This window comes from Medicago sativa, chromosome 4, assembly GCF_051527215.1.
Source record: "Medicago sativa cultivar Bolivia chromosome 4, Bolivia_mono, whole genome shotgun sequence".
In the NCBI taxonomy this organism is placed as follows: domain Eukaryota; kingdom Viridiplantae; phylum Streptophyta; class Magnoliopsida; order Fabales; family Fabaceae; genus Medicago; species Medicago sativa.
Genome location: NC_140752.1, coordinates 32,240,537 through 32,261,131, shown reverse-complemented (window position 1 = coordinate 32,261,131; position 20,595 = coordinate 32,240,537). Strand labels below are relative to the sequence as shown.

Below are 20,595 nucleotides of genomic sequence, written 5' to 3'. Positions count from 1 at the left end.
TGAGAGAGAAGTGGAGATAGAAGAGAAAGGAAGAGAACAGAAGTGAAGTAAAAAGAAGAGGAAAGCTAGGATTCAAGAGGGGAGTGAAGATCTTAGTGAATTGTCTAAGCTTAAGAGGAATCAAGGTAAGGATATAGGTTTGTTCTTCCTAATAATCTTTAATCATGTTTTTAGTCTATGGGTCATAATTTGTTCTGTTTGATTAGTGAAAATTACGTGTAATTTTCTTGCTTTGAATCGAGTAGTGAATTTGGTTATATGAAAGTTGTTGAAAACTTGTTGTTCATTCATAAATTTAATTGTTGATGCATGCTAAGTTGTTTACTTTGAGAATTTAGCTTAAATTGGTGAAAATGATGATGTTGATGATGATTAATGATGAATTCATGATTTATGTGTTATAAATGTTGATGGGTATATGTTTGTGTTGAGAATCCATGAATTTGAACGTGATAAATGTGATGTTTGGTCAAGTTATTGTGTTTTGGTGACTTTAGTGAAAATGGGTCAAAAGAGGAGAGCTTTGATTTTGATGATTTTGGATGGACTCATTGAGATATTATGTTAATTTGGATTAATTAGAATTTCTGTTTTGAACTGTTATGTTTTGAGTGAGGAATCGTTTGGGTGTAAATCTGGTTTTTGAGCTAAAAGCCGTTTTAAGCACTTTTGAGAAATAAGTCATTTTGGATGAATTGAAATAAGTTGTTTTGGGTTAGAAAACTATGTCTTGGGGTGAGTATTTACTGTTTAAGTGTTTGGGATGAATTCAGTGAAAACGGAATCGAAAACGGATCGAAAATTGGATTTTTCTTGCACGCGAAAAACATGAAAACGTGATGTTTTGCTGATAGAGCAAAATGCACGGTCTGCTTTCAGGAAGTGCAGAGACCATGTGTTACTTCCTGGACCGTGCATTTTTCCCAGGAAAAACGTGCACGTTCATGCGAGTGTTGTATTGTCCGGAACGACGATTTTTAGTACTTTTAAGGTTCCAAATGCAACCCTAGGATTCCCAAATACCTAAACCTATTTGATTAGAATGTAATTGAGCTTAAATGATTGGTTTACCATAGAATTGTTTTGAAAAATAAATTAATTTTGAAACATGAAGAAAATGAGACGAACTCTGAGAATTTTGAGAAAACGAATGGTCTTTGTGAAACGAAGATGCTATTCAAATTATTGGTAAGATTTATTTCAAGTTTAAAAAGATCTATATTTTGAAGTTCTAATCTCTATTGTTAATGCCTTATATGAACTTGGAAGTTTAAATTTCCATGTAGCTTAATATATCACATCATCATGACAAGTAGAAATTTAATGTCATAACTCAATAAAATATTTTGCCTTCAGTAACCAAAAAAAAAAAAAAATTTTGCCTTCTTAGAACCTTACAATTATCCTCAAACTATAATAACATATGTAATGTTGTCTAGGTTTCCAAGATAATAAGTCAAGATCGAATTATCAAACTTGACACTGATGTCACAATATCAGTGCCTAGGACTCAAGTTAAACATAAACAATAATCAAACAAACTTTAAATAAAAACTATAATAAGGTGAGGTAATAAATATCCACTTTATTCTCATACACAAACATCTTGATATCACTCCTTAGTCTTGTTGAGGATAACCTGCATATAATAATAGAAAAGAAACATGTAGAAAATAAGGGTTGATGTTTTATAATAGAAAAAGATATATTCGAATCTAATATATAAAGAAATAAGATATAAGCAGGTAATGGATATAGAACCCGCATCGTTAGCTTGGAAGGCTAAGGGTTATAGTCAACGTTCATTAATGAACGTTTCTAATTAAAAACCAAATGTGAAATTTTTGTTTCATTGAGCTCCTTTATAGAGTAATTTAAGAGATAGATGGAATACAGTAAAAAAAAACAATTAACATCTATGTCATCCTTTCGGTATGAATACATATATCTAAATAAACATAAAGTGGTAAAGTAGTAATGAATAGAAACAAACACACGAATATACGTTTATGACTACAAATTATTTGAGGCATACACATATTTTACAAGATACATATATCAAATAAACCATTCCTATTTCCTACACATCTACTACATATGCATGCCGTAGACTTAACTTGTATTTAATAAATTAGAATATGGTGACAAGGGAGGTAAAAGAAGAACACCACTCCTCAGGGTGAACTTTAGCATATCACACTCTTACTAGTATTAGAATGATAGGTGATTAGTCAGAGTTTATCAACTATAAATATGCCCTAAAATTAAGGAATCATAAAGAGTCACTAGGGTTTCCACACCAAAGAGTAATCTCCCTATAAATTGGGTTGACAAACCCCATGGAGTCTTCACAATCTAATTCATTTAATACTTTCACCCACGTGTTAAAAAAAACTATAAATACGATGCATTTTTCACAAAGTAACATAGAAAATTATCATTTTTTTATTCTCATGTCAAAAATGTTAACATCTGTTCCTCCATTAACAATGTAGGTAGGTCATAAATATATTATCATCACATCACCGTCATTGCCTCTCTTGAGCTATGTGGCTTCTCTCAATACTATTCATCACAAAAATATACGTAGCACACAAATCCTCAAGAACAACCTTGTAATTAATTTCAAAGAAGGATTCACTCTTGTAATAACAACATAAATTTTAATCCTCATTAAATATAAATTACCCATTCTATTTATATTTTTCATTATGGTTTTATGGTTCCGTTTGTTAATCAGAATTTTCAATTACAAGACAACTTTTTTGGAGCTTTTATAACCTATTGTTTGAGTTTGATAAGTTTGTTCAACCTCATTACCTCTTATTTTGGGATGGATTTATATCATTAGTTTGTCCATAGTTCGTTATGCTATTCTTTTTAAACTCATGCTTATAATGTTTCACTGCAACCATTGGTAATGATGAATTAACATAACTATATTAAAAATTCTAGGAAAAAATGTATGTATTGGAACTTTTTTTTATATATAAGTCTTTGGTAATTAGATATAATTTAATTTTCCCAAGATTCAATCTAACTTTGTTTATGCGTCTCTTGCAAATTTCATATTGTGTAGACGTGTTTGGTGGGGTTTTCGACTTGTGTATATAATTAATTTCAACAAACAAATATGGTGTTGTTTCCTTATTGTACATGTTGTTGCATACTTGAGTACGTGCTAGAGTTATCAGAGCATTTATTCCACTCTTTCAATATTCTCAAGTGGATGAAAGATTTAGTACATATTTGGGATGAATATGGTAAAATAGATTTTCAATTAATATATATATAGGGTGAACCAAGATCTACCAGGGATTAAAAAGATAATGGTAGCTACGATTGATTTTTTTTTATTCTTAAGAGTATTATCTAAAGAGATATATTTTGTCATTATATTGTCTATAGTATAAGTGTGCTATTTTAATTGCTATTTAAAGATGAGTATTTAAGATGGGTGATTAATTCGGTGACATGCCTCCGAATTATAATTTAAAGACGACTTATTTAAAGATGAAGGATCAATCGACAACATAACTCTGACATCCAAAACATGGTACCACATGCATATAGAGTCGAACTAGAACATAACTACATATGAGTCTATGTGAGAGTCGTGATTTGATTATGTGAATATATGTGAAGATGTGTGCATAACTATGTGTTTCATGTGATATTTGGTGATGGTGATGAAGTGTGAATGATATATGTTTCATTTGGCAATAAAGTGATAATGCGAATACTTGTTAGATCATGTGTTGATGATTTGAGAATTATTATGTTTGTTGATTTAATAAGAATGAATGTAATGGTATTATTTTAAGAAATGAATATGTATATCCATATGTGATGTTTTAATTCCTAAATACTATGCCTAAGTTCATATCTTCTTTATGTTGAATGTATATCTTACCCTCCAGTGGCTGTTTGGTCGCCTACATCCTAGTTGTGCAGACGTGCAGGTTGAGGACGCTTGATTGGCGTGAGTACCCGAGGATGGCTTGATGCCTATCCTCCTTTTCATGCTTTTGCTTTTATAGTCTTAGTGGCAGTGTTCTGATTAGGGTGTCTGAGAATCTATTTATATTTACTTTGGATTGTTTTGTTTTGAGGAACCCTCGAGTTCACCTATATTGAATTATTATGAGATTTATGAGTTATGACTTTGTGAGGTTATATGATTCATTTCCACTGCGACTGTATTATGATTATGATGAGTTATGACTATTTTGGATTAATGATGAAGTAACACCTTGAACCTTTGTGATTATCTGTTGATTTATTATTAAATATTCCAAGTGGGGTTTGAGGGTGTTACATAATGCGATTAAAGAAATTGCAAGGGCTATGATTTACACGAAGAATTAATTAAGACAAATTATAACAATAACAATATTATAATGAACAAATAATTAAAAGGCTTAGATCCAAAAGAGAAATATGTTCTACCTTCATGGGTATGGCACTCACAATAACCGTTATTGCACCACAAAAGATGTTGATTAGCACCAGGAAATTTTTTCTGGCAATCGACGTCAGTATCACACTCTTCTGTAATGTAAAGTAAAGATAAAAAACAAAAATTACTAAATATGAGAGAAATGTTTTGTCTAAGATAAAAAAATGAGAATGAGCTTACTTTCAGCATAAATTACAAGAAGATACACAAAAACAAAAAGGATCGCATTGTAAACAAACTTGAGAATTTTAGCCATTTTTTTTAGCTTTGCCTCTAACAAATGTTGAATTGTGTGATCACTTTATATAGTAAAAAACCTCATCCAATGTTTACATCAAGTAAATAGTTTTTAATAATTCTTCCGTTGCACAAAATTCCTCACTAAATATATTTATTAATAAATGTAACTAAATTAAATTTATGTATCATGTTTGTCCCTTTAACCTATCTAATAGATATTTTATAAAAATGTTGCTTGTAATTATAGTTAAAACCTATTCACCAATATTCAATTATTTTTTATTACTTATCTAGCATTTCATAATATATGTATGTATGTGTATATGTGTGTGTGTGTGTGTGTGTATATATATATATATATATATATATATATATATATATATATATATATATATATATATATATATATATAAGAGAGAGGGGTAGGATATATAGACTTACTCCAAATCACAGCCCTCTTTTCTCTTTTAATCTAATGGTCCTAATTAACTACAATTCATTCTACGGTGAATACTATTTTCCTCACTCATTCCCTAGCCGTCACCATCACCGAGAGCCAATTCCTACGATCTGTTTCTTCTCTGCTTCCTATGCTTCTTTTCTTTTTTTAACAAGGCTTCCTATGCTTTTCTATATTGTTATTTTTGCTTCAAATTCAATTTCCCCATAACAGAATTCGGAGTGGTAGATTTGTGCTTCCACAACCAGTGTTACATTTTACATATATTTCATCAATCAATTTTTGGATTTTGGATTTTAAGTGGTTTAATCTAAAGATTCAAACTTTGATATAATTTTACAAAGAGTTTCATTTCAATGAAATTCTTGCTGTCTTTTACTCTGATTTCAATAATTTTGCTCTTAATTTTAGTTATCATATTCTAATCGATGTACTGAGATTATTTTCATCTGATAAAAAATTGAAATCAATGAATTAGATGTATTCTATGTGAATTGTGATCTGGTCTCAAAGGAAGGATGACACTGGCAGGCGACGAATGAGGGAGAGGGAAACCTCACGAGATATTAATTTGTGATTGATCAAGACCGTTAAATTAAAATTGAATGGAGGGCTGTGATTTGGAGTAAGTCTAAAGACTTACTCTTGGAGTCAATATATCTCTCCTTATATATATATATATATATATATATATATATATATATATATATATATATATATATATATATATATATATATATATATACTAGATCCCCTACCCGTGCTGACGCACGGGCATTTATAGTGTGGATTAAAATATAGTAGAATATAACATATAATATATGTACATGTTGGTAAATAGTTCCAAGCCAGTCTTATATAGTAACAACTAAAATTAAGCATAATATGAAAATACAATTAATGAAAATGTTAGATAAAGAGTGAGTTACAAAATAAGTTCAATGATTCTCATACTTTATGTATCTCAATTCATCATAAATCAATCTGTTGCGGCCATCACTATTTATAGACACATCAGTTCTTGGCATAGAGGGATAATGTTCCTTCATATCCTTCCCATGATACTGTATTAACATTTCAATTTCTGCAAGGGTATAGCTCTTTATTTGATCTTTGTCTAGCTGCAGATCTGTATGGCAAACCAAATTGTTTGATAATCAAATCACATGAAAGGTTATTTGAAAGGTGAATTAGAATATGATGCGAAGAATATTTGGAATAAATTGTGATCTTTATAAACAACTGTGTGTATGAGAAAAACAACTGAAATATTTGAATGAACATCATATAATAATTTTTTTTTGTACGTGTACAATGATGTGCAGATAAAAATCTAGTACTTAATTCAAGGTAAACGAATGGCTATGATCAAACATACAATCTTATTATGTCAGCGTATTATTTGTAATAAAAAGCAGCAAAAATAGAGTTACCATTAAAAGCCATTCTCAAAATAAATAAGTTAGATACAAAGCAATAACACAAAGCACGTATATCACAAAACAGATACGTGGAACTCGCAAGATGCGCCTTTGGCGATACAAAATATCATCGCTTAAGTTCTGCAATGTTTAAACCATACTACCTCTGGCTGCGCAAACTGATTTGAAACCAGCAACGTAACAAACAACTTTCTCATAAAATCAGCGGTTCCCCAAAACGATGCTTGGTTTTGGCTCCTTTAGTGTGGATGCATCAAATCCATCAACAGACAGGTCATCCAATGATTCCACAATAGCAGCATCTCTCTTCCCCAAAGGTTTGCTAGTCGGGGTCACAATTTAATCAACTGTAGTGACATCGTCCTTATCAGTGGAATCAGCTCCATGGATTTTTTTTCCTAAAACAAAAAAATGGTGCATTCCTTTAGATGGTTGCTACTACTAAATTCTTTAACAAATCAAAATAATGTGATCTAATTTGATATAAATATATACCGCTGAATTTTGATCAGCCAGCTCACAAACAACCATCTTTCCCAATGCCTTGCTTGTTGGAGTCACAACAGAATCAACCACAGTAATTTCGTCCTTGTTACTTGAATCAACTCCTTCAACATTTTCCTATAAGAGAAAAAAGGGTGCACTTTATTAGTCTATTGATTCATATATAAGCAAATCATTTATAGATGAAAGAAATGTAAATGAATTGGAAATGAAAAATACCACATCATTTTCATCAGCCAACTCACAAACAGTCTCGACGTATGCAACATCTTCCTCATCATTAGCAAGCTATATATGTAAGTAAGAAAAAAATATAGCTCAGACCATATAGAATTGGTTGACAGACAGTTCAAAAGAAAATAAAGTTTGTTGAACTTTATACTTATCCCATGTAGTGATATAAACCGCTCAATGATACTGTCATCCATGGTCATTTTTTTTACTATATAGCTGCACCTATTACGAAAGAGGTTGGCATCGCTCACTTCAACTTTGAACAACATTCGCTTGTCAACAAACATTTTGAGCTCAGTAGGACATTGAGCAGAAGTGTTTGTCTACACAAAATATAACATATTGTTAAGTAAAAATTATAGTTTGAGAAAAATTATACAGCTATTTTGAAGTGTTGAGTTTCATGAATCTAACCTCACTTATGGCATCAAGGAAGGATTGTGACCATCTTCCCACATCTTGAGACACAACACGATCAAACTTGACAAATGTTGTCGACCCTGTGTTGTCTATCACTTCAACATGAAGTTTATACCTTAAACGACAAATGACTTTGGATTAAAACCTCCACTTCAATCCATAAAACTCGATTAATGATCAGATAATTCATATTTAGATTCAATCTCAATATTCAGATAATTTATATTTAAATTCGTTTTTAATTAAATATAGCAAGGTTCACCTCGGACGAATCAATCAAACTCTCAATGGTCATCCTCTGAGTTTGAAGTAAATCATCAGCCAATGATACTCCAGTTGGACCAGTCATCTGACTAACAACTTTTGTGGGCTAAACATTTGCACCATTCATCCTGCCATATTTCATGGCATTAATAATCTAATCAATACTTCATCTTATAACAGTGAAGATATCGAGACTAACTACACATTTAAAACACATATGTCATACCTCTCTATGTAATCAGACACTTCAGGTATGTTAGGATTCACCATCATTTTCGTGCCATAAAATGCATTAGAAATACCTATGACACTTGAAATTTAATAACGAATTTCTAGAATTCATTAGACTATAATGCTAGGTATTACTTTACAACATTATCTTAAAGCTTTACACTCGTTAAAAATGATTATCTAACCCTATCACCAATTAAAAGTAGACATAGTACCCAACAAATTAGGCTTACCGTAATACTTCTTAAGCTTGCATAGCTGGAATATAACAACCATAGGAAGCGATGAGTCATGCGTATCCAAGCAATGCTGCATTGTCACAGCATAATCAGCCCACATGGTACAATGAATTCTATTTCCCCTACACACCCCATAAACATAATTACCAACGTGATTAAAATTCATAATAAACTGAATATCATTTCATCATCACTTTCAGTCAACTTACTCTAAATCTACCAAATTTGCATCCAAGACCTTGTTACTCTTGCCATCCTTCACAGTTTCTTTGATAATGTCTTTCTCAACCACATGATCATTAACATCTGAAGTTTCAAAATATTTATAACACAAATATATGAGTTTTCTAAAAGGGCATCAAAGTTAAAACCATTGAATGCTATACAAAAAATTTACCCAGCAAATGATCCTCCTTGTGAGTAGCCAAGATATCCAAGAAAGGAACAAACTTGAAAATTCGTTTTGGGATTTCAGTAGCATTGACCTTAAAAACATTTGTTCCTCCCATGAAGTTAAACTTATACTTAGGAGCAGTTGTTTTGAACGTAGGGTCATTCTGAGCAACCATAAATTTCTCCAAACATAAGTCGAACCCTCTTCTATTTGATCCTTGAAGATTGGCAGGAGGTTTTTTCCTGGTAGTTGCATGAATCATACCACACTACTCAATCAAAAAAAAAAAAAGACATCAGTTTGACAAATATGAAGTAATCTACAAAACTGAATTTAAAAAATATATTTACCTGCTCATTGGCTCAATATTGATTACCATACTTCTAATCATCATTTTGAATGTTACTGACCCATACTATCATTATCACAAATAAATTAAAAATTATAATTTCTTTGTATGACATGATCTCAATTATGATGAAGATAGCAAATCAACCTAATAGAATGATTAACAAAAAAAAAAGTTGAATATAATGATTTACCTGGAGAGAAAAATCCAATGTTTCGAGTGACAGATTTGAATTGGAATTTTCTTCTCACTCTCAGATTAAAACAGGTATTAAGATTTGAATTTCGACTATCATGAAACAATAAATAAACAAACAAAACAGAAAATTGAGAGAAACCCAATTGAAATTAAAGAAACTAACCTATGTGCTGAGAATAAAAATCGTAACTTTGATATAAGAGCAATGAAAAAATAGTATTTGGGAGAGAAAGAAGGGTTGCGACGTTACCAGGGAAGAGAACGCTTTGAGTTCCTCCAAGGCTTCTTCCTTCTTCTTCGCCTCCGGCCCTCCGCTTCTATCTCCACCTCCGCCATGTTCAGAAGATCGGAAAGCTTCTCCGATTTCACATTCAGTTTCGAGGTTTGATTCGGTTGCCATTTATCGAAGGATGAAGCTGATGAAGAGAAGTCTTCAGTATCTTCGTTGAATGTGCTACGGCAGCGGTGATTGTAACGTGATCGCCGCAACTGACGGTGTGGAAGAAGATACGACGAAGGGAGACAATGGGGAGAGAGTTTCAGGTACGATAGTGGATGAATATTGGAAAGAGAGAGTTTATTGGAAAGTGGAAGAGAAGATTGGTGTGAGTTTATTGGATTAGAAAGTGTGTATGTTACCAATGCAATTGTGTTTTAAAATTGAAAGACAGTGTTTATTGGGAACGTATGGATTGTGTGGAGATTAGCATAGATTCATATAATGGTCAGAATGAATTGGAGCCAAAAAGATTAGGATTAGGGTTGGCACATTTTTTTAACATTGTTATTAGTATTAGAAATAAGTAATATATATATATATATAGAGAGAGAGAGAGAGAGAGAGAGAGAGAGAGAGAGAGAGAGTGAAACTGACATTATATTATGCTAGTATAAGTGAAACTGAACTCATATATCAAAAGTAAGGTATCATATTTAAATCTTGTGGTTAAATAAAATGTGTTTATAAGGAGACCTTCTTAAAGGTCGGTGATAAGATTTATTGTTTAGATTAGTTTTCAGTAGCCAATAATTACTTTGAAACTTTAATTTATGAAGAAAAAGGAAAGAAACATCATAAAAGATACTTAATAGCATAGTTTTAAAAACCGGACCGGTCATCGACTCAGCGAAGTCATTGGGTCATTGGGTTAATGGTCGAACCACTGAGTCACTGGTTGAACCGCATAACTGAATCGGATTAAACCGGATAACTCGGTTGTATGACTCGGACTCTATAAAAAATATTTATTTGTATTAAATCAGATTGAACCGGATGAATCTATCTCTTTTATAAAAATACTTATGAAACCTATAAAAGGTCAAAAATCATTAACAAATATACGTGTAGCTTTTATTAAAAATATTAGCGTTAATATGTATAATTTTTTAAAGAAAATCCTCCATTGATTAATTTTTTTTTTGGTGGCGGCCGGGATTCGAACCCCGGACCTTGTATATATTATGCATTGTCCTTACCAACTGAGCTAAGCTCCATTGATTAATTAAACAATGAATAAAAGAACCCTACAAATATTTATCTTAATTTCCGTAAAAAAATATTTATGATAAATATTTATGTTACAACAACATTTTTTTATTTTTTTTAAATAAGTTACACCAACATTTTTATAAGGCGGTAGTGTTTTTTTTACTAGCAAAAATTTAATTTAATATAATATTAATACTAATGATGGTTTATAAAGTTCAAGCCCATATCTTATGTCATTCACAGCCCAACTGTTTTCTGTAATATGAGTCACACACGAAGGGCAATAGTGTTATTTTGTCCTTATAACTATCTAGGGTTTTAAAGAAGGTGCAAAAACAAGAATATGATAAGCCGCCGCTCAAAGTTCAGTCTTTCTCCTTTATCCTGTGTTGCGACATAATTCTGTTAAAAATGGATCTTCTGCTTTCAAATACTTATTCATACGTCTCTCTCTCTCTCTCTCTCTCTCTCTCTCTCTCTCTCTCTCTCTCTCTCTCTCTCTCTCTCTCTCTCATTTTGCAATAATTAACTTAGGCTGACGGTGAAGGGACGAAAGACGGTAGGTCCGATGGTGGTGGTAAGAGCATTGACCCGGCCGGTTCTGAAAAACCGGCGAGTCACCAGTTTTGGCCGAGTCAAGCCGGTTCTCACCGGTTTGATTGCATAACCGATCCAATAACCTTACCGGACCGGCTACCCTTCCGGTTCCCGGTCTGACCGGTCCGACCGGCCGGTCCGGTCCGGTTTTTAAAACTATGCTTAATAGTTCGGAATGGTGACATAATTTGTAGGAATAATACCCTAGTGTAGTGAGATGATAATATATTTTATTATTAATTTAAAGTATTGATAATTCTTATTGATATGTCTATTTTTAAGGTTTTTTTATTTATGTTAGTTTTCTTTGGTCATTAGTTAATTTCAGGAGTTATTTGAAATATTTTATTGATTTTTAATTCATGAATATATTAATATGTTCATGCTTTCATTTCTTTGATGAACCTCACATTTTTCGTAGTTCGTTTTTCATTGGTTTAACAAGCAACATAGTCTCTATAGGGTATTTTAATCAAATTTTAACATCAAAGGACTTAGAAAGAAATAGAATAAACACTTGACAAACTATGAAATAAGATTTATACCTTAGAAAGGAGAGTAGGATTTTTCTTTTAATTTTCATCATGTGTAATACTGTTATCTCTAATGTTTTTGGAACTTGCTATCTATATGACACACTAGTCATGCGAATCCGACAAATGTTGATGTGACCTCTATAATACATCACGTTTGTCTAAAATCACAACCTTCTTTTAACAACATAGTTTTTTTTAGCGTTCAAAGACTTTTGTTCATGCATTCGTCTTCCTAACAACTGCATTTCCTTTACCAACGTAATTATTATCATAAACTTCCATCTCCAAACCTTGAATTTTCCCTCTATTCCTTGTAATTCTTTCAGAATCCTCATCAGAAACTTCCCTCTGAAAGTGAATCACACTTCAACATCGTCGTTGAAGCCTTCAACTACGACAAGCTTCCCTACTATCGGTGTTGTAACACCACTCGCCAACATATTCTGGTCGTGTCTTCACCTTCCACAAATCTCCACCCCATTAGAAAATCACTATTCTATGGCTCCTGTAACTTCCTTCGACGCCGACAAAATTGTGGTATCGCATTGTATCGACATGCAGCTTTGAGGCTAGAACAGTGACAAAATTATTTGTAGAAATAAAACTCCTTGTGAAATGATAATATATTTTTGTATTAATATAAAGTACTGATATAATTCTTCATCATATGCAATATTGTATTGTTTTTTTTTATTATTCCTGCAAAGGAATTTCAAATGTCTAATCTATGAAACTATCCATATCAGGAAAAGGGCCAACAATCTTGATTTGAAGTTTCTCAACGACTCTTAATGCGCTGACATTTGTTCTCTAGTGTTTCTCAAATCCTTGCCTATATAAGGAGTTGAAGACTTTAAGAATAATAACAAGACTCTGCTATTTTTACTATGTCATTACTCTACAAAAATCAAATAGCGCAAAAGCACTTAAAAATTTCTTATCAAACTTTGTATCATAAAAATTCTAAAGTATTTATAGTCTATTCTGTTTTGTTCAGTTTACGCCTCTAATTGTTTATCAAGTGTAAGATCACATCTTGTTTATTTATAAACATTTAGAAGTCTCTTGACTGTGTGCTTGAGAACTGGAATTCTCTTTCAGTTGTGATTGAGCATTGGAAGTCTCTTGCAAGTATACTTGAGCATTTGGAAGTCTCTTAGGAGTGTCCTTGAACATTTGTAATCTAGTGAGATTATAGTGAAATCCCTTGGAAGTCCAAGGGGATTTGACTACTCTTGTTTTGTGGGAGAAACCAATATAAATAGATCTCTCTCTCTCTCACTCTCTTATCTTCGTGTTTGATGTTTCTGCTGCATACAGACTCCGAGTAAGACCCTGAACCTGTAATAACCTGCTTTTCGCTAGGATTATTTTATTTTTTATTATATCTGTTTATATGTGTTTAATTTCTTGTTTGTGTATTTGACTTGCGATTAGTGAATTTCTAGCCTAGAAGGGTATTTAAGTCATTTTTAAGACAAAGGGAATTTTAGTAATTTTACTAGCAAGGGAAATTAAGTAATTTTAGAAAGAAGGGTATTTTTTGTGTTTTAGTGGGAATAGTTATTTTTACTAAGTTAGTAGTAACTTGTGGTAATTATGAGATGTTTTAGAGAGTTAAGTGTGTACGTAGTAACTTTTCATTATTGAGTAAGAGTCTTTATGCCCAATATAAATAGTTTTAACCTAATCCCAATTGAGTGGTGACTATATATAGATAACTCATGAGAGAAACTAAGTTAGGACTCATTCATTTTTCACAAAACACAAAGAGAGGCTAGAGAAATAGAGAGAGGGTTAGAGAGAAGAACAAAGAGGAGGTGACCAAAAGGGAGATTCAAAGAGGATTCAAGCTAGGAGCAATGAGGAGTGGAGATTAACTTAATTTTGTGAAGACAAGAGGTAAGGGGGTTATGTTTGGGTGTATAATCAATTATGGTTAAGTTCTTAGCTTATGGGTCATAATTGCTTTTATGAATTACGATTTTCATAATTTTGACTGTTGATTTTTGTGCTCCTAGTTAAGTGATGATTTTCAATATGTGAAATTTGTTGTGGGTACTTAAATTTCATTGTTGAACTATGTAGAAATGATTATTTTGAAGTTTTGGCTTAAAATGTTGAAAATGATGATGTTGTTTTTACTTGATGTTGAATTCATGATGAATATATCATAATTGTTTTGGGTATATGTTGTTGATGAGAATTTGTAATATCCCGCTTGTCAGTATCGGTATATTACCAGTCAAATGTGCAAGAGGACGAAGTTCATGGAAAGTAAGGATTATGAAATGTTTATTACGTGATGTCAGTTTATTATGAGTTGTGTATCAGTGTCGTATTAAACACGCTTAAGGCAAGGGTATAATGGTATTTGCACGAAAGCGGATATTTATATGGTTTTGGCACCAAAATATCTCATTTCCCATTTTTCCTTCTCTCTCTAGGTTTTTGGTAAAGAGTTCTCCTCTCCCTCTCTCTCTAGGATCGCCCCTCTCCCTCCATTATAATCATCCAAACTTCCTTCAAATCATGATCAAGTATGGATTATGGTAGCTTTGCAAGCAAGAAACAAGTGAAAGAATGGATTTAAGCATGGTTTGGTTGGAAAGCTTTGGATCATGGATGAAGCATGAGCTATGGTTTGAGCTTGAAGCTTGAGGAAATTGCAAGGAACGTGTTTAGGTGAGTTCTACAGTTAGTTTACCACCTTTGGGTTGTGTAATTTCAAGTTAGAAAGTAGAGATTTATGTTAATGAGGGGTTTAGAACCCTAATGCCCTTTTGGAAAATCCTTGTTGATTATGTGTTAGATTGCCATGAAATAAGTTTATTTATTCCTCTATAAGTTGCTGGATGTTTATGGAGCATTGCGGGATCGAATTTGACGAGTTTTGGGTCAAAATTGCAAAATCAGCACCACAGACCCGAAGAAACACGCTATTAGCGAAATATTTTGCTAATAGCGAAATTCTTCAGACAGAACACGCTCCAAGGTCGCTAATAGAGAAACCCTCTGGACCAGCCAGCATGATTTTGGCATGTTGGCTCTTTGTGGGGTTGGTGGTGCATTCCGAAGCTTTTCTTTCATCGTTTTATAACTTTATAACCCCAAAACAACATCTAGGTAATGCACATAACATCAAACGATTCTTGAAATGAAAATCATGGCAAATTTTAGCATGAACATCAAGGAAGATTAAGGGAGTTTAAGCCAATTTATTCGGGTAGAGACGAACTAAGAAAGGGAATGAAAGTAGAGCCTTGACATAGCTTGTCAAGAACTAGAATAGTTAGTAAAGAAATAGAATGCTATGCATTAGTATATGCTTGATAAGACACGGAGAGTTATAGAGTATTATCTTCGCATAGGAGCTAAAGTGCCATACGAATATGGCAAGACGTGAATTGATTAGATATCTATTCACAAAGTAAGTTAAGCAAGCATATAGTTTACCTCTAGAGGGATCGCTTAAGGATCTGAGGTAAAAGAGATAGTATGAATAAGTTTAACCATCATACATGCGTAAGACTAAGAGTTTTTAAGATGAAAGTGTCATGTCTCTTGATATCCACACTAGGTTGGATACAAGGGGTTCTCCAAGGGGAACAGTTAAGCCGTAAGGGAGCCGCATGTCACTAAGTAGTTAAAGTTAAGGTGCCGTGTCTTTTGTATTCCTTCCAAGGTTGGATATAAAAGGTTCTCCAAGGGGAACGAGGTAAGCCGTAAGGGACCCGCACGTCACTAAGGGAGTCCGGTGCGCTCTTGCTAAGCATTTGACCGGTAGTAAGGGATTAACTTTCGGGGTTACACCACCCGGGACTAATCCATAAAATGAACTCATATAATGTTTATTTGTTAAATGCTAACATAATCAATGAATTTGACTATGCATATTTATTAGACATTTATATGTTATGCCATAGAGCCTTGACGTAGATCGTCAAGAATTAGTAAGATAGTAAGAATCACTTTTGTGATAAGATAAGATATGTTGTTAGATACAACGTATTTAAGCAAGTAGAAGCAAGTAAAGAAAGATGTGCCGAAGACGATCTTAGGTTTCCCCCTAATCGTCCGGTTTAGAATCGTGTCATGATTATAGCATGCTTAGGCCTTGATACGTAGAGCGTATTCTTGGCATTTGCGGTTTTAGTTTCCCCTTGACCGCCTTGACACGTATAAGAAGAGAAGCCTATAACAAGTTAAGGATATTATGACGGCCCTAGTATGCACGACCGTCTATGTAGGCAAGTCCCCACACACGTATAATCAACCGGCAGGTTGTATTGTAGACACGTGGTGACCGTAGGTTTCCCCGGAGGTTACCCATAGGCTAGGATTAGGTAGAACTCACTGAGACATTATGTCTCATCCCAATCCTTAATTGTTTCAGATATCAGGAGGGATTAGCAAGCTAGTAGCCGAATGGATGTTGCGGTAAGTGTTCGTTCGTACCCGCTTCAGGATGATACGGATATGCAAGGATGCATTTATTATTTCTAGAAAAGTTAAATTATAATCTTATTGTACGAACGCACTTTGTTGTATAAGATATTCTTCGTAGTTTAATTTATGTTGTAAATTTTAATGTATCCAGTACTAAAGTTAACTCACATGCTAAACTTTCTAGATACGTTTAGTATGGGTGTTACATTTGGTATCAGAGCAGGTCGATTCAGATCGTGCTTTGAGTCATTAAATTACAACTAAAGTAGTGGGACCATTGGGTTCCGGGTAAATGTTCTAGTTGTTGTTGTTAGTTGAGCCTGATCAACTCAATTTAGCATTTGACGATTAGAACGGATGTCTGAGAGCTGAATAGGACCCAGGAGGAACGAAGTATGCGATGAAGATGCACTGGAAAGTGTGAACTCAGGAGTAAGAACTCGGATGAGTATTAGAAAGAAGTTGATCGTGCCAGTAGTTGGCCGGTGAACTAAGTAAGTACAAGTATGAACCCTCCGGGAATGTAAGGAAATGTTAAGAAGGGACGTTCCGACAGCGTTGGTTAAGTTGTCAATGCTACTTCGTATACCCATAAGAGAAGAATATGAAGTATCTTAGTAGGATCTGAAGTTTCAGTGAGAGTCGTAGTTGGAACGGGTTTGATGTATAGAACAGAATGATATTCTGGAACACAAGTGCAAGTCTACCAGATAGGAAGAAGTCGACATAGGTTGACGGAATTAGTAGACCCTCTAGAATGGTGTTATGTGATTGAAGTTAAAGACTTGTATGTTCAGAGTGGACAAGGTTCTGGTGTTCGAAAAGTTGCATTAAGCGGCAACGTAATGAGGTAAGATATTCGTAGTGGGAGAAGTTAAGGAATTAAGTGAAAGTTTTATGTTATCAGGACTAAGGCATTAATTTCTGACGTGCCAAGGATTGTATCGAATTAAGTTGATGCTTTCCATGCATATGATGTAAAACGTTTTTATGATGTTCAGAATGACTGATGTGCATTGGGTTACTTGAGAAATTAGAATTTTCATGCAAAAGATGTTTTCTAGAAAACTCAGCTGAGGAAACTCGCCAATAGCGAAATTTTCGCTATGAGCGAAATTACTCCAGAGGATTTCGCTGATAGCGAATCTGGGGCGAAATTTCAGTTTTTTTCGAAAACTGTCAATTCGTCTCAAGGGTCCGTAGTGGCTATTGGGGGAATTGTCTTTACAATCCTTTATGCAATAAACACCCTTTATTATATCAAGTAACTGATGCATTCTAAGGTTTCTAAAGGGAAAAAGCATAGGCAACCAGTAACGAAATCGATTCGGTTTAAGGTAACTTCGGAAGTTAATGTGACAAGAGTTAAGAATGAACTTAGATCAAGAGTTTAGAGGTTCCGACATCTAGAATGGACGTCACAGATGTGAAGTTTTGAAGAAAGAAGTTAAAGTGGTGAAGACTTATCTGAAATCATAAGATTCTTGGATTTTGCGAAGTTATGAGTACCCCTCGAACCTATGTTTTGCTTGATTGACTTGCTAAGGCTCGTTATGGGATTAAATCATAAATTTTACATGAGTTTAGAAAGATATACGCGTATGGGTGATTGAAGTTGACATTTTTGAAATTCAAAAGAAATTTTGTAGGTACCAGTCTGTTACGACTCGCGTAGAGTGGGCTAAACTCACTAGAACCAAGATTTGATGGCACATATGTGTTATCAACACGTTCTGTGATTTTAGAGTAACGACTGGGCCTAGATTCAGTATGTTTTTATGAATAGTGGAAAACCATCAACGTCAATGACCCGTATGCTAATTTATGAAGTTTTCTTTAAAAGAAAAATTAACGAGCAAGCATTGGTATGACTAAGCAAAACATAGTATGAGAGAAAGCGAGGATAGAATGTTAGATGCATAAGGAAGGTATGTTCGAGTGCAAGATGTGTTTACCATGGGAAGTCGTAAGAACGATTCATGGAAATAGAATGTATGTAGTAACAAAGATGTATACCATGAGTTAAGATTTCTCGAGAACAAGTGTAAGTATGGCATTGATATGTCAAGAGGTGAGTCTACCCTGAGATTTAAATCTTACAAGCAAAGGGTAGAGCAAGGTTGCAAAGTTTATTGCAACAAAGGAAGTCTTGAGAAGAGTTCTAGAAGATAGTAATGTAATGATAGAAGAGTGTGAAGTTCACTCGTCTCAACGGATTAGAGTATTGGTTAGAGCCAACTGGTGGGAATTAGAGTAGCGCAACGGAAGTTAATCGGTAAAGTGGTTGACAGTAACCATGGAATTTGGTAGTAAGAATCTTCGTGAAGAATGTTCGGTGTAGTAATACGGTGCTAGTGAGAAGTATTATGAGACGAGCGAGGAGTTCTCGATATGATAAGTAAGTATTCATGCTCATACAGTCAGTGATGATTACGGTAAAAGTAAAAAGGATGTATCTTCACTTAAGAAAGACAAGAAAGATTAGAGTTACGACAAATGAAGGAATCAGGTTGCCTCTTTGGTGATGTCAAATGCGTATAAGAGCTCTTGGTTAGTCAGGAAGAGTATGTACTATAATAAGGGAATATGGTTCATGAGATTTACACGATGAAGTGCATACCCTCCTATACCAAACTTGTTAAGTGATAACGATACTTGATAGAGTAATTTCAAACTATGATTTTATAACTTTTAAAGTTGAGATTTGTATTAAGGAACTTGAGAACGAAATTGTTTTAAAAGTGTAATATTGTACATTGTTGAAACTGAGGAAGCACACCGTAAGCGAGTAAGCTCACTTATGACGTGCAGACTTCAGGTCCAACTTGTTATAGGCAAGTTTGGGGCGAGATATAAAACCTTTTTCAAAATATAGAGACTCATCCTATTGTTCTGCAGTACCATTGCAGACTCGGTTTTAAAATGGTTTTGTTCTAGATATGTATCTACTCGTTCCAAGAACCTATGTACCAATGTTTAGAAATTTCTTAAAGCAAAATGCTAGAAAAAGTATCATTATTAGAAAGTTTAATGAAGGAACGACAAAGTCCGTGAGATATCTATATCATACGGGATGCACAGATTGTACCTAGAGTGTTTAATGCAAGTTCAGATGGACATAATAGAAAGTTTTAAGAGCAAGTGAACCACAAAACTGGTTAATAGGTTGTCAGGTGAATTGGTGTAATTGATTTCGCTCCTTCGAGTCAAGTTATGTGAGTTACCCATGATTTTGGGTGCAAGAAGATTGAGAAGAGATATAAAGGTTTCTTAAGAATTTGAAGAGTTAAGAGATGTGTAAAGTCATCAAGATAAGTAACATAAGTAAGAGGCGTAAGTCGCAAGGTGCGATAAGAAAGGTTATGTATGCATGATAAGATGTATGCGTGATAAGTTGTTTTAGATGCAAGCGAGCACTGCAGGGCAAACCTGGATTCCAGCTAGACCCCAATTTAAAGGCAAATCCTGAGTGTTAGAGTCAATGAAAGGTTACTTATATGAATGGTTCATGCTAAGTGGATAAGTTATAGATCCAAGACAACCAATTCACCTGTAGCAGAGGTGTGTTTTTTTTTAAAACATGATGTTCTAAGATAGTTCTAAGATTATAAGAAGGAGAGTAAGACTGAAGAGGCTATATTCGAATTTATGCGGATTAAGAAAGAGGATGAGTTACATGTATCGATGAGGAAAGTATGCTTCAAACTCTTCAGACTGAGTTTAATTAGATTTTGTTTAACTGAAACCAAAGAAGGCAGGTTTTAGTCCCAGTGATTGGTAGGTGATCTCTAAATTTCGAGGACAAAATTTCTTTAAGGGGGTAGAATGTAATATCCCGCTTGTCAGTATCGGTATATTACCAGTCAAACGTGCAAGATGACGAAGTTCATGGAAAGTAAGGATTATGAAATGTTTATTACGTGATGTCAGTTTATTACGAGTTGTGTATCAGTGTCGTATTAAACACGCTTAAGGCAAAGGTATAATGGTATTTGCACGAAAGCAGATATTTATATGGTTTTGGCACCAAAATATCTCATTTCCCATTTTCCTTTTCTCTCTAGGTTTTTGGTAAAGAGTTCTCCTCTCC

At 33.7% G+C, this 20,595-nt stretch overlaps 1 protein-coding gene and 2 long non-coding RNA genes across 4 annotated transcripts; all 3 read right to left on the bottom strand.

Annotated features, from left to right (window-relative positions):
- Positions 1–1,303: 1,303 nt before the first annotated feature.
- LOC146928807 (uncharacterized) lies at positions 1,304–4,799 on the bottom strand. Of its 2 annotated transcripts, XR_015005869.1 has the most exons (4): positions 4,640–4,799; positions 4,450–4,551; positions 1,383–1,639; positions 1,304–1,350 (listed from the first exon to the last, which is right to left on the bottom strand). It is a non-coding gene; the product is annotated as an uncharacterized LOC146928807 (long non-coding RNA). The 2 variants fall into 2 exon arrangements; XR_015005868.1 differs by having other exon boundaries at positions 1,304–1,639.
- A 1,186-nt stretch (positions 4,800–5,985) lies between these two features.
- On the bottom strand, positions 5,986–7,461 carry LOC146928806 (uncharacterized). Its single transcript, XR_015005867.1, has 4 exons — positions 7,325–7,461; positions 7,097–7,222; positions 6,745–6,999; positions 5,986–6,288 (listed from the first exon to the last, which is right to left on the bottom strand). It is a non-coding gene; the product is annotated as an uncharacterized LOC146928806 (long non-coding RNA).
- An 879-nt stretch (positions 7,462–8,340) lies between these two features.
- LOC146928805 (uncharacterized) lies at positions 8,341–9,834 on the bottom strand. The gene is made up of 4 exons (XM_085707130.1): positions 9,685–9,834; positions 8,891–9,155; positions 8,703–8,799; positions 8,341–8,615 (listed from the first exon to the last, which is right to left on the bottom strand). The coding sequence occupies exons 1-4, from the start codon at positions 9,832–9,834 to the stop codon at positions 8,444–8,446; spliced, it is 684 nt and encodes a 227-aa protein (XP_085563256.1). The 3' UTR covers positions 8,341–8,443.
- Between the last annotated feature and the right edge of the window lie 10,761 nt (positions 9,835–20,595).

Excerpts from the sequence above, each read along its gene's own strand:
- LOC146928805 (XM_085707130.1), bottom strand. The coding sequence starts at position 9,834 with ATGGCAACCGAATCAAACCTCGAAACTGAATGTGAAATCGGAGAAGCT. Across the intron at positions 9,156-9,684 it reads TCAAAGCGTTCTCTTCCCTG|TGTGGTATGATTCATGCAAC; the intron begins GTAACGTCGCAA and ends TTGATTGAGTAG. Across the intron at positions 8,800-8,890 it reads CAAGGAGGATCATTTGCTGG|ATGTTAATGATCATGTGGTT; the intron begins GTAAATTTTTTG and ends TTGAAACTTCAG.